General features: G+C 45.7%; 1 protein-coding gene across 2 annotated transcripts; it reads right to left on the minus strand.

Moving 5' to 3' along the window:
* Positions 1-1,208: 1,208 nt before the first annotated feature.
* Positions 1,209-3,658, minus strand: LOC6589633 (mucin-5AC). Of its 2 annotated transcripts, none has more exons than XM_002014497.2 (4): positions 3,501-3,658; positions 2,194-3,440; positions 2,008-2,124; positions 1,209-1,950 (listed from the first exon to the last, which is right to left on the minus strand). In XM_002014497.2, the coding sequence occupies exons 1-4, from the start codon at positions 3,584-3,586 to the stop codon at positions 1,289-1,291; spliced, it is 2,112 nt and encodes a 703-aa protein (XP_002014533.1). In that variant the 5' UTR covers positions 3,587-3,658; the 3' UTR covers positions 1,209-1,288. The 2 variants fall into 2 exon arrangements, with proteins under 2 accessions (XP_002014533.1, XP_026844559.1); XM_026988758.1 differs by having other exon boundaries at positions 2,008-2,139.
* Positions 3,659-14,301: the final 10,643 nt, after the last annotated feature.

The following is a 14,301-nucleotide window of genomic DNA, read 5'->3' on the forward strand; positions in this document are numbered from 1 at the left end:
GCATTAGAGATAAGCAGGAGGCCACAAATTACTCGCTAGAGCCGCTTAAAGAAGGAGCTTTCATTGTTGCCGTTAGAGAGAGAGCCGGCCACCTTAGGTCCCTTGAGGAGTGAAATGCCCATACCTTCAATGATTCTTTGCCATGGGCTCGCCCGCACCCTCGCGTGAACAAATACAGCACGGACCGGACGGTTTCTCTCTCTTTCAGTACGGCATACCTTGCTTTTGGCTCTCTGATTTACTGAATGTTTTGGCGCTTTTTGCTCTTGGCGCCGTCGCCCCAGCACCGTCTTGTCTGTGACATTTACAATGTCAGGAGCCTCAATCAAAGAGAACGAGAGAGAGTGTTGTTTGCGAGAGAGAGAGCGTGAGAAAATGGGGTGGCTTGGGCTTGGGGCAAACTAATTTGTTTTCGGCTTTATTTTTGGTACGCTCTGGTGCGAAACTCCTTTGGGGTCCTACGCGCTCTTTTGATTTTTAAGTAAGGAAACATGCATTTTTTTGTAGGGACATTCCTCAGTCATATGTTTCTTGGTTCACCTACACAGAGGACTATGGGTCATATAAGTGGTTATAGGAAGGGGAAGTAAAAGCCTTTAAAATCGCTTAAAAAATTATAAATGGGTGAGCCATGCGCGATACCAGCCAACATACACTGTAAGGGCAATGCGGTTAACCTTTCCTTGGATTAAAAAGCGGAAAGAATGTCCTAGAAAAGGATTAAATATCTCTTTTTTAATCCTCCTGTAAACACACTTTCCATACACACCCAAGTAGATGCGATGCTGTACTTCTAATGTCATTAAAATCGACCTCTTCAGGCTCCACTCATGTGTGAGCGATGTGAGAGCGTAGGGCAAACAAGGTTCGGTTCCATTCGCAGCACCCTTACGATGGCCATCATCAGGTGGCCTGGTAGCTCATGGGTTTTTCATTAGGGGCGCGTGCCTCTGTCCCCAACTTGAGCTCCGGCTGTGGGGAGACTGATAACTGGCCATTCATAAGGCACTGGCCTGGCCAGTGGCCGGTGGCCCTGGCCCCTGCTTATAAAGCAATTCAATTGCTGACGTCGTCCCCAGCCCATTTGTCCAATTTGCATGCGGATCAAAGAGGTTCCCTAATTACCATGGGACTGCCTTCCGCCCCCTCCTCCGTATTCGGCTCCACCAGCTACTGACTGACTGATGATGGCTTTGTGTTGTGGTGCACTTGTTTATTACATATGTGGTTAAATTTGTTACTGGGTGCTGGTCGGTGGCTTACAAACTACAGCCCTTGGGACTATGATTTAGGTAAAGAAGTTTTTGGATTGTGAATAATCGTGGACTGATTGCTGGAGATGCTGTCCGTAAAGGGGGTGATCATGCTCTGCCTGGCAGGGATCTATGCTGGGTGTCGGTTCGGGTGCTCGCATCAAGGCGGCTGCCTCCTCCTCGAAGTCATGCTGATCCTCATTGCTCTCCCTGTCATTGTGATAGTGCTGCTCTTCCTCTGAACATCCCGGATATCGAGGAGCCGGAGAGGAACGGATACGTTGAACCGGCGCTGGTCCCGGACCATAGCCAGGGCTCCTCTGGACAGAGCCATATCCTCCTCCTGGTCGACGACTCGCTGGCCAGTTGCGTTGCCCATGAGATGGTTGTATGGCTCTAAAGGGCTGTGGATACGGGCCAACCTGTGGATAGGGACTCGCAGTCACATCGTCCACGCAGTCTACACCCCTGATAATATTATTCATGTAGATCGAGTGGGGCAGCCGCTTCCTGTACTTAGGCCTGGGTCTTGGCACAATCTGCTTGTTGCTTACAAAGTAGTCCCGGCGCTGCGGTTGGGGTTGTGTTAATCCGATCCTCTGGCGCGGCTTGGCAAACGATCCCTCGTATAGAATGGGTTCCACATAGTTCTTCACGGGCTTTCGGAACCGTGGTCCTGGTGGGGGCCTGGAGTTTGCTATGAATCGAAGGGATAAATGATTAGGGCTATCCTTTCACAATATCCCCAACTTACAGTTGCCGTATGCTGGCATAAACTCTGGACAGAGATTTGTTCCTTGATCATCGGCGTCCGCGTCTACGCAGGGCTCCTCCGTGGTTGAGGTTGACTTGGCTCTATCCATGTCTGATGCTGAAACAAACAGATCTGAACAGTTGTTTAGTCTACTCTCCAAAAACTGCGACAATTTAAACCATTCACCTTCTTCGGTTTCCTCTTCGGTTTCTGGGAAATATTCTGTTTCTTCTGTTTCATTTTCCACTTCGTTGGTGGTTTCCATGTCTTCTTCGCAGCTCTCATCAGTTGTCGTCGTTTCCGGCTCGGATGTTGTGGTTGTCAAGGGTGTTGAAGTGTCTGTCTCTTCCGCCGGTAGCCGCATTTCCCCCACATCTTTGGATAGAACGACTTTAATGACCTCGCTGGGTTGGCTATCGATCTTGATTATGGGTTGGCCTGGAACTCCGAATAGGCCATTGGCCTTGGTTTTGAAATTATAAGTACTATTGCCTCGTTTTGGAGGAGCGACTGTGGTAGCTCTCTTATTTTTCTTTAAGCCAATGGATTTCAGTTGGGCGTCCTCGTTGATTGGAATTGCTCTGGTTGTGCGACGAGTGGCTGCTCTTTTGGTGGTTCTGGTGGGTGCTGCAGTCGTTGTCGTTGTCGTGAAGGTTGTTTGTTCTTCTCCTTCTGCTTCGGTGGTGGTGGTGCTAATGATCTCTGTCGTTGTATCCTCTGTAGTGATGGTCTTCTCTGTGGTCGTGGCTCCGGCTGTGGTTGTTGCTGTTGTTGTTGTTGTCCTGGGAGTGGTTAGCTTTCTGTTCTTTCGATTTGGAACTCTTTTTGTTGGGGAACTACCTTCAGTAGAAGTTTTCTCTGTTCTTGATGTTGAGATTGTTGTTGAACTTGAATCGGGTTTTTTGGTTGTCGCTTCGCCAGTTTCGGAAAGTATTTTCTTTTCTTTATTTTCAGTATTGGGCGTTGTTTGGACTTCCTTTTGGCCAGTGTTTGGCATCGCTTTCGACCCATTCTGAGTACCTGGAGTTTTGGAAATATTTGCCTTCGACTTGGGATCGCATTTCTTCTTGGGCTTTCTAGGCTTTTCAGTTGATTTCGGGGTTTCTTGCGCCAGTGTGAAGTTGACGCATGGGTCATGCTTCAGGAGTGGAGTCCGCAGCAGGATTAGGCGCAAAAAGCAGGGATGATTTATGGGATATTCTTCCACCACAGGGTTCGCCGGTTCACAGGGTGGCAGAAAGTCCTCACACTCTACGCTCTCCTCGATATCGTCGAACATTTTAAAGTCCTCTTCGGAATCGTTCTCGTCGCAGCCAATCGATGTGGCCGGCAGCACGGATATGTCCCTCAGACTGCGTCCACTATTCGGGTATCCATCGCCATCCCGGAGCATCATCTCCAGCAGTTCCATATCTTCTGGGTCCAGAGGGGAACTGCAACCAAAATTGCAATTTCGGTTGGTTTTTGGATCTCAATAATATTTGGCAACTCACCTTAAAACCGAAGATCCAGAAAGGAATAGAAATAACAGCAGCAGCATCATCATCATCTGGGGAGTGCTTCTCTCGATGGTTTCCATGGAAGTGTTGCCCCAACTCGATCGACTTTTGGCTTTTGTTGACCATTTTCGAGTGTCGAATGTCAAATGTTGGACGGCACACGTATCTGGCCGATACACAACTCTGTTCTCTCACTTTCTGCCAATTGAGCTATCCATCGTTCTGGCCCATCTGTAAGCCACTGTCCCAATCAGCACCAGCCAAATCCCACCACCTACTGCCACCCGCTCCCCCACCATTTGCAAAGAGATCATCATATTGCGATGAGCTTTCTCATTAGAACGAACATGGGTCTGACTGGCGCTCTGTCTTGTCTGATTTGTTTTCACTTTCGTTTCAGTACGTGACTTATGCTGAGATCGGCATTACTTTTGGCTTTTTGTTTTACTTTTTTTTTTTTTTTGCCATCTAGGGGTACCCCAAAGGGTATATATGGTTAGAGATGATTTTGAAACTGAAATTGAATGGGAGCTTTGTTGAGGGGAGAGATATCTCTTCCACAGGGTATTCCACCGTCGTTTTTCTCTTTTGTATTCTGCACTTGTTCTCGGATTGTATTCGCTATTTATTTAACTTTTTAGTGTTGCCATTTGATCCAACATCTCGTTTGCCTTGTTTCCGTTTGTATGTTAATTACTTTTATCGTCGCTTTTGCTTCGGAGGAGTTCAGTGCGAGCCATCGAGGGGGAGGTGCACAGGCAGGCAGGGCACATCTTTTGGACCCCATGGGGCTTCTTACTAAGTAATTAATACCCATAGAATTTTTGTGGTTTTTCACGCGTTGGCTGTTTATTGTTGCGGTGTTCTAGGAAAACATCTGTTCAATTTGAAAAGCAGTCGGTGACTGTTCGAACGGGACTCTTTGGTGGCATACCAAGCAAATACAAATAATATAACGAAAACTATTCACAAGTATCTGGCGACCAACTTGTAGTTGTGACAGTTTTCTGGTTTAGAATATTGAATTACATTTTGAATAGTTCGTGACTGTTTGTTTCGGAAATGTGTGGGGGAGAAAGTGATGATAAAACTGTAACTTTCACTTTTGGGTCGCTCACGTAACATAGAAGCAGGAAGAAGCAGAAGCATAGAAGTATCCCCAAATATTCTTTTTCCACATTATACATACATATATTAAAATGCATTACAAATATTCCTGTTAATCTACATTTATATTCATGTTAAAAATCCCTCTCTTAGCTCTGTCACATTCCCAGATGTCAGAGATTGGAGGCGAGGCTTGAGGCGAGGCTTGACTTGTCATTACCAAATGGAATTCGCGTGTAATTATACCCGATACTCAAAATGAGTATTGGGGTATATTAGATTTGTGGTAAAAGTGGATGTGTGTAACGTCCAGAAGGAATCGTTTCCGACCCTATAAAGTATATATATTCTTGATCAGCATCAATAGCCGAGTCGATTGAGCCCTGTCTGTCTGTCCGTCCGTCCGTCTGTCCGTCTGTCCGTCTGTCCGTCCCCTTCAGCGCCTAATGCTCAAAGACTATAAGAGCTAGAGCAACGATGTTTTGGATCCAGACTTCTGTGATATGTCACTGCTCCAAAAATATTTCAAAACTTTGCCCCGCCCACTTCCGCCCCCACAAAGGGCGAAAATCTGTGGCATCCACAATTTCGACGATACGAGAAAACTAAAAACGCAGAATCGTAGAAGATGACTATATCTTCTAGAGTGCAAAATCTGAACCAGATCGTATAATTATTACAGCCAGAATCACGAAAACAATTTCACTCTTTCTCGCTCTGTCTCACTCTAACACACAGGTTTCATGGTCGGTTTTGCCAATTGCAAAATATGAGTTCAAGGATCTCAGAACCTATAAAAGCCAGAGCAACCAAATTTGGTATCCACACTCCTGTGATATCGGACCTTGACCGTTTCCTGTCCAAATTTCGCCACACCCCCTTCCGCCCCCGCAAAGGACGAAAATCTGAGGCAACCACAAATCTCAGAGACTATTAAGGCTAGAGTAACCAAATTTGGTGCACACACTCCTTTAAGATGTCACTATAAAACGTATATCTCAGAATTTCGCCCCACCCCCATCCGCCCCCACAAAGGACGAAAATCTGTTGCATCCACAATATTGCAGATTTGAGAAAACTAAAAACGCAGAATCATAGATAATGACCATATCTATTAGATTGCTGAATCTGGATCAGATCAGACCATTTTTTTAGCCAAAAGGAACAAATCAATTTGCAGTGGCTACGCAGCGCCCGACGTCACGCTCAGACTGATTTTCTGTCTCTCTCGCACGCACTCTTTGTCGTGTCGTTAAATATTAGCGGCGTCTGCCGGAGGAGAGCCATACTGACTTAGTATCGGGTATAACCTTAGAGTTGCGGTGTCCGCAGCAACTCACAACGTTCCCCCTCGTTTTTCTTGTCTTTCCACAAGATTTTTCAGCTGCTTTATGTAAAACGTTGTCATCGCTTTAGGCGCGAGAAAGGCGCTTGCTTGCTCTCTCTGCCAATCAATATTTGCTCTGAAATATTTTCCAATCAAATAGAAACCAAAAAGTCGAGTTTGCAAAGCAAATATTGTTCTTGAAAAGATTATTAAATAGCAACCGCAGGAAAAATAACCTGAAATGGAAAAGTGTCTTCAAGAAGATTGTCCTTTTGCTTGTTGTCATGCTGAACATGCAACAGTTTTTGGGCTCAACACGCACCATCATGACAGAAGCATATCAATGTCACAGTGGTTAAGCGGCATGCCTCGTGAGGCACGAAAGATGTTTATGGTATATGTATAAGGCATTTTGTGTTGCGATATACAAATTAATCTATGGGCAAAGTGTTCTGGTTAGTGGGGTCTCGGAGTGGATTTATCCTGAGCTCTGGTAGGTCGGGGTTAGGGCTCGGGGTCTGTCTTCCGTCTCGTGCTAAGCAATGTCGCGTGGACATCGTGAGCATTCAATTTGGCGACTGATAGAAACCAGTTATCTAACACCACTTATCGCTACGGGCGGCTGTTGTGGCAGTTGTGGCTGTACTGGCCGTCGTTTGTTGGCCCACAGACATGGGCATGGGACTTCGACTTCGACTTCGACTTCTCTGTCGGTTCTGTCGGGTTTGAGGCTGTTTGAGTCTGCCTCAGGGCGGACACTGTTGACACTGATGTGTGCGATCAATGTAACCCTCCGAAAGTTGATAAGAGCTTGCCATTTTGTCATTGACCGTTGAAAATAATGTGATGTATCGACATTTTTTTATGACAGGAATACGTTAATTGCCGAAATGTGTGCCTGCGTTTGCTCTGTTTCTGGGTCGACTAATTAAATCGAACTTCTGGATTTTTCATGGAACCGAAAATGAGTCACACTCGTATAAGTTGTAAATGAATTATATGAATTATCGTTTTCCGAATTGATTGATTTTGTAATTTGTGACTATTTATTTGAGAATTTCTGCGATCTGTGCGGTTTTCTACTTATATGTATGCTCACATCCAGAATTGCGACTAGCAGTTGTTATCTTCTGGTGCCATTAATGGAACCATTGCCATCTATAGATATCTATATCTATACTAGGGGCAAGCACCTTATATACATATGAGTAAATTATCGGGAAAATGACGACCCAAAACTTGTTTCTATAATAGAGAGCTATAATTAATAAAGCATGAAATGAGGAGAAAATGGATGGTTGTTTTTCGAAATTTTACCATTTAGGAAAGTAAAACAGGGAAAATAAAAAATACATTTTTTTATAACATGAAACATGTTATTTGTAAATAAATTTTATAAACGGCCATAAATGGAACCTGAAATCCCCAAATTTGCAACACTGTGTCAAATAATTGTAAGGCACATCGTCTTCGCAACATACATGAAATCCCCAAATTCGCAACACTTCTCGGCAGCACCGGTAACCGATTCACGTTCGTTGCATATTTTTAGGAGTAGATGTACAAATCAATTAGAAAAGTAGGCGCGATTTAAATGTCTTTAGCCAGGACTTCGTTGTTGTTGCGTCTCTGGGTAAGGACCTAGGCAATGCCTGATTCAATGGTGAATTGCAGCCACAGCCAGGTGAGATCCGATTTGTGAAGGACCTGGATATGCAGATCGTCAGCAGCTCCACGAGCCCAGTACGAGCTGGACAAGCAGGGCTGCCTATTTCGGGTTTTCCCGACAGACCTGGCTTCTTAAAGCCAACAGCGAGAAAATTTTTAGAATGTTAGGAAGCGGCAATTCTAGATTATTTAGAAATGAGTTTGGCTTTTTTTGCCGCTGATCGGGGCGTGGCATGTCTCTTTGTGATCGGAACAGTCCTGCCAATCGACTGTAGTCGAGATTTCGATGCCGCTCGACAGTCTGGATCCTCAAGATCCTCGGAGAGTTGGTCCTGCGCCGATCAGGCCCTATTTGTCTGAGATACAGCCTTCCGAAGATTTGGATCTGCACATCATTACAATACTGGTTTTTTCTGTATATCTCGGCTACCCAGCGGCTGATCGGGGCGTGGCATGTCTCTCTGTGATCGGGAGAGTCCTGCCAATCGACCGCTTTTGGAAAAAGGGACATCCATTTTTTCACGATTTTCGCAAAAAATCATGATGGTTACATCATTAAATTTGCAAAAAATCGGCCTCATTTTCGTAGTCGAGATTTCGATGCCATTCAACAGTCTGGATCCCCACGATCCTGGGAGAGTTGGTCCTGCGCCGATCAGGCCCTATTTGTCTGAGATACAGCCTTCCGAAGATTTGGATCTGCATATTATGACAATACTGGTTTTTTCTGTAGGCTATATCTCGGCTACCCGGCGGCTGATCGGGGCGTGGTATGACATTTCGTGATCGGGAGAGTCCTGCCAATCGACCGCTATCGGAAAAAAGGACATCCATTTTTTCACGATTTTCGCAAAAAATCATGATGGTTACATCATTAAATTTGCAAAAAATCGGCCTCATTTTCGTAGCCGAGATTTCGATGCCATTCAACAGTCTGGATCCTCAAGATCCTGGGAGTGTTGGTCCTGCGCCGATCAGGCCCTATTTGTCTGAGATACAGCCTTCCGAAGATTTGGATCTGCATATTATGACAATACTGGTTTTTTCTGTAGGCTATATCTCGGCTACCCAGCGGCTGATCGGGGCGTGGCATGTCTCTGTGTGATCGGGAGAGTCCTGCCAATCGACCGCTTTTGGAAAAAGGGACATCCATTTTTTCACGATTTTCGCAAAAAATCATGATGGTTACATCATTAAATTTGCAAAAAATCGGCCTCATTTTCGTAGTCGAGATTTCGATGCCATTCAACAGTCTGGATCCCCACGATCCTGGGAGAGTTGGTCCTGCGCCGATCAGGCCCTATTTGTCTGAGATACAGCCTTCCGAAGATTTGGATCTGCATATTATGACAATACTGGTTTTTTCTGTAGGCTATATCTCGGCTACCCGGCGGCTGATCGGGGCGTGGTATGACATTTCGTGATCGGGAGAGTCCTGCCAATCGACCGCTATCGGAAAAAAGGACATCCATTTTTTCACGATTTTCGCAAAAAATCATGATGGTTACATCATTAAATTTGCAAAAAATCGGCCTCATTTTCGTAGCCGAGATTTCGATGCCATTCAACAGTCTGGATCCTCAAGATCCTGGGAGTGTTGGTCCTGCGCCGATCAGGCCCTATTTGTCTGAGATACAGCCTTCCGAAGATTTGGATCTGCATATTATGACAATACTGGTTTTTTCTGTAGGCTATATCTCGGCTACCCAGCGGCTGATCGGGGCGTGGCATGTCTCTCTGTGATCGGGAGAGTCCTGCCAATCGACCGCTTTTGGAAAAAGGGACATCCATTTTTTCACGATTTTCGCAAAAAATCATGATGGTTACATCATTAAATTTGCAAAAAATCGGCCTCATTTTCGTAGTCGAGATTTCGATGCCATTCAACAGTCTGGATCCCCACGATCCTGGGAGAGTTGGTCCTGCGCCGATCAGGCCCTATTTGTCTGAGATACAGCCTTCCGAAGATTTGGATCTGCATATTATGACAATACTGGTTTTTTCTGTAGGCTATATCTCGGCTACCCAGCGGCTGATCGGGGCGTGGCATGTCTCTCTGTGATCGGGAGAGTCCTGCCAATCGACCGCTTTTGGAAAAAGGGACATCCATTTTTTCACGATTTTCGCAAAAAATCATGATGGTTACATCATTAAATTTGCAAAAAATCGACCTCATTTTCGTAGCCGACATTTCGATGCCATTTAACAGTCTGGATCCTCAAGATCCTGGGAGTGTTGGTCCTGCGCCGATCAGGCCCTATTTGTCTGAGATACAGCCTTCCGAAGATTTGGATCTGCATATTATGACAATACTGGTTTTTTCTGTAGGCTATATCTCGGCTACCCAGCGGCTGATCGGGGCGTGGCATGTCTCTCTGTGATCGGGAGAGTCCTGCCAATCGACCGCTTTTGGAAAAAGGGACATCCATTTTTTCACGATTTTCGCAAAAAATCATGATGGTTACATCATTAAATTTGCAAAAAATCGGCCTCATTTTCGTAGCCGACATTTCGATGCCATTTAACAGTCTGGATCCTCAAGATCCTGGGAGTGTTGGTCCTGCGCCGATCAGGCCCTATTTGTCTGAGATACAGCCTTCCGAAGATTTGGATCTGCATATTATGACAATACTGGTTTTTTCTGTAGGCTATATCTCGGTTACCCGGCGGCTGATCGGGGCGTGGTATGACATTTCGTGATCGGGAGAGTCCTGCCAATCGACCGCTATCGGAAAAAAGGACATCCATTTTTTCACGATTTTCGCAAAAAATCATGATGGTTACATCATTAAATTTGCAAAAAATCGGCCTCATTTTCGTAGTCGAGATTTCGATGCCATTCAACAGTCTGGATCCCCACGATCCTGGGAGAGTTGGTCCTGCGCCGATCAGGCCCTATTTGTCTGAGATACAGCCTTCCGAAGATTTGGATCTGCATATTATGACAATACTGGTTTTTTCTGTAGGCTATATCTCGGTTACCCGGCGGCTGATCGGGGCGTGGTATGACATTTCGTGATCGGGAGAGTCCTGCCAATCGACCGCTATCGGAAAAAAGGACATCCATTTTTTCACGATTTTCGCAAAAAATCATGATGGTTACATCATTAAATTTGTAAAAATTCGGCCTCATTTTCGTAGCCGAGATTTTGATGCCATTCAACAGTCTGGATCCCCACGATCCTGGGAGTGTTGGTCCTGCGCCGATCAGGCCCTATTTGTCTGAGATACAGCCTTCCGAAGATTTGGATCTGCATATTATGACAATACTGGTTTTTTCTGTAGGCTATATCTCGGTTACCCGGCGGCTGATCGGGGCGTGGTATGACATTTCGTGATCGGGAGAGTCCTGCCAATCGACCGCTATCGGAAAAAAGGACATCCATTTTTTCACGATTTTCGCAAAAAATCATGATGGTTACATCATTAAATTTGTAAAAATTCGGCCTCATTTTCGTAGCCGAGATTTTGATGCCATTCAACAGTCTGGATCCCCACGATCCTGGGAGAGTTGGTCCTGCGCCGATCAGGCCCTATTTGTCTGAGATACAGCCTTCCGAAGATTTGGATCTGCATATTATGACAATACTGGTTTTTTCTGTAGGCTATATCTCGGTTACCCGGCGGCTGATCGGGGCGTGGCATGTCTCTCTGTGATCGGGAGAGTCCTGCCAATCGACCGCTTTTGGAAAAAGGGACATCCATTTTTTCACGATTTTCGCAAAAAATCATGATGGTTACATCATTAAATTTGCAAAAAATCGGCCTCATTTTCGTAGTCGAGATTTCGATGCCGTTCGACAGTCTGGATCCTCAAGATCCTGGGAGAGTTGGTCCTGCGCCGATCAGGCCCTATTTGTCTGAGATACAGCCTTCCGAAGATTTGGATCTGCACATCATTACAATACTGGTTTTTTCTGTAGGCTATATCTCGGCTACCCAGCGGCGGATCGGGGCGTGGTATGACATTTCGTGATCGGGAGAGTCCTGCCAATCGACCGCTATCGGAAAAAAGGACATCCATTTTTTCACGATTTTCGCAAAAAATCATGATGGTTACATCATTAAATTTGCAAAAAATCGGCCTCATTTTCGTAGTCGAGATTTCGATGCCGTTCGACAGTCTGGATCCTCAAGATCCTGGGAGAGTTGGTCCTGCGCCGATCAGGCCCTATTTGTCTGAGATACAGCCTTCCGAAGATTTGGATCTGCACATCATTACAATACTGGTTTTTTCTGTAGGCTATATCTCGGCTACCCGGCGGCTGATCGGGGCGTGGCATGTCTCTCTGTGATCGGGAGAGTCCTGCCAATCGACCGCTTTTGGAAAAAGGGACATCCATTTTTTCACGATTTTCGCAAAAAATCATGATGGTTACATCATTAAATTTGCAAAAAATCGGCCTCATTTTCGTAGCCGACATTTCGATGCCAGTTAACAGTCTGGATCCTCAAGATCCTGGGAGTGTTGGTCCTGCGCCGATCAGGCCCTATTTGTCTGAGATACAGCCTTCCGAAGATTTGGATCTGCATATTATGACAATACTGGTTTTTTCTGTAGGCTATATCTCGGCTACCCAGCGGCTGATCGGGGCGTGGCATGTCTCTCTGTGATCGGGAGAGTCCTGCCAATCGACCGCTTTTGGAAAAAGGGACATCCATTTTTTCACGATTTTCGCAAAAAATCATGATGGTTACATCATTAAATTTGCAAAAAATCGGCCTCATTTTCGTAGTCGAGATTTCGATGCCGTTCGACAGTCTGGATCCTCAAGATCCTGGGAGAGTTGGTCCTGCGCCGATCAGGCCCTATTTGTCTGAGATACAGCCTTCCGAAGATTTGGATCTGCACATCATTACAATACTGGTTTTTTCTGTAGGCTATATCTCGGCTACCCGGCGGCTGATCGGGGCGTGGCATGTCTCTCTGTGATCGGGAGAGTCCTGCCAATCGACCGCTTTTGGAAAAAGGGACATCCATTTTTTCACGATTTTCGCAAAAAATCATGATGGTTACATCATTAAATTTGCAAAAAATCGGCCTCATTTTCGTAGTCGAGATTTCGATGCCGTTCGACAGTCTGGATCCTCAAGATCCTGGGAGAGTTGGTCCTGCGCCGATCAGGCCCTATTTGTCTGAGATACAGCCTTCCGAAGATTTGGATCTGCACATCATTACAATACTGGTTTTTTCTGTAGGCTATATCTCGGCTACCCGGCGGCTGATCGGGGCGTGGCATGTCTCTCTGTGATCGGGAGAGTCCTGCCAATCGACCGCTTTTGGAAAAAGGGACATCCATTTTTTCACGATTTTCGCAAAAAATCATGATGGTTACATCATTAAATTTGCAAAAAATCGGCCTCATTTTCGTAGTCGAGATTTCGATGCCGTTCGACAGTCTGGATCCTCAAGATCCTGGGAGAGTTGGTCCTGCGCCGATCAGGCCCTATTTGTCTGAGATACAGCCTTCCGAAGATTTGGATCTGCACATCATTACAATACTGGTTTTTTCTGTAGGCTATATCTCGGCTACCCGGCGGCTGATCGGGGCGTGGCATGTCTCTCTGTGATCGGGAGAGTCCTGCCAATCGACCGCTTTTGGAAAAAGGGACATCCATTTTTTCACGATTTTCGCAAAAAATCATGATGGTTACATCATTAAATTTGCAAAAAATCGGCCTCATTTTCGTAGTCGAGATTTCGATGCCGTTCGACAGTCTGGATCCTCAAGATCCTGGGAGAGTTGGTCCTGCGCCGATCAGGCCCTATTTGTCTGAGATACAGCCTTCCGAAGATTTGGATCTGCACATCATTACAATACTGGTTTTTTCTGTAGGCTATATCTCGGCTACCCGGCGGCTGATCGGGGCGTGGCATGTCTCTCTGTGATCGGGAGAGTCCTGCCAATCGACCGCTTTTGGAAAAAGGGACATCCATTTTTTCACGATTTTCGCAAAAAATCATGATGGTTACATCATTAAATTTGCAAAAAATCGGCCTCATTTTCGTAGTCGAGATTTCGATGCCGTTCGACAGTCTGGATCCTCAAGATCCTGGGAGAGTTGGTCCTGCGCCGATCAGGCCCTATTTGTCTGAGATACAGCCTTCCGAAGATTTGGATCTGCACATCATTACAATACTGGTTTTTTCTGTAGGCTATATCTCGGCTACCCGGCGGCTGATCGGGGCGTGGCATGTCTCTCTGTGATCGGGAGAGTCCTGCCAATCGACCGCTTTTGGAAAAAGGGACATCCATTTTTTCACGATTTTCGCAAAAAATCATGATGGTTACATCATTAAATTTGCAAAAAATCGGCCTCATTTTCGTAGTCGAGATTTCGATGCCGTTCGACAGTCTGGATCCTCAAGATCCTGGGAGAGTTGGTCCTGCGCCGATCAGGCCCTATTTGTCTGAGATACAGCCTTCCGAAGATTTGGATCTGCATATTATGACAATACTGGTTTTTTCTGTAGGCTATATCTCGGCTACCCGGCGGCTGATCGGGGCGTGGCATGTCTCTCTGTGATCGGGAGAGTCCTGCCAATCGACCGCTTTTGGAAAAAGGGACATCCATTTTTTCACGATTTTCGCAAAAAATCATGATGGTTACATCATTAAATTTGTAAAAATTCGGCCTCATTTTCGTAGCCGAGATTTTGATGCCATTCAACAGTCTGGATCCCCACGATCC

Source organism: Drosophila persimilis, unplaced genomic scaffold (assembly GCF_003286085.1).
Source record: "Drosophila persimilis strain 14011-0111.01,24,50 unplaced genomic scaffold, DperRS2 tig00000191-arrow-pilon, whole genome shotgun sequence".
Classification (NCBI taxonomy): Eukaryota; Metazoa; Arthropoda; class Insecta; order Diptera; family Drosophilidae; genus Drosophila; species Drosophila persimilis.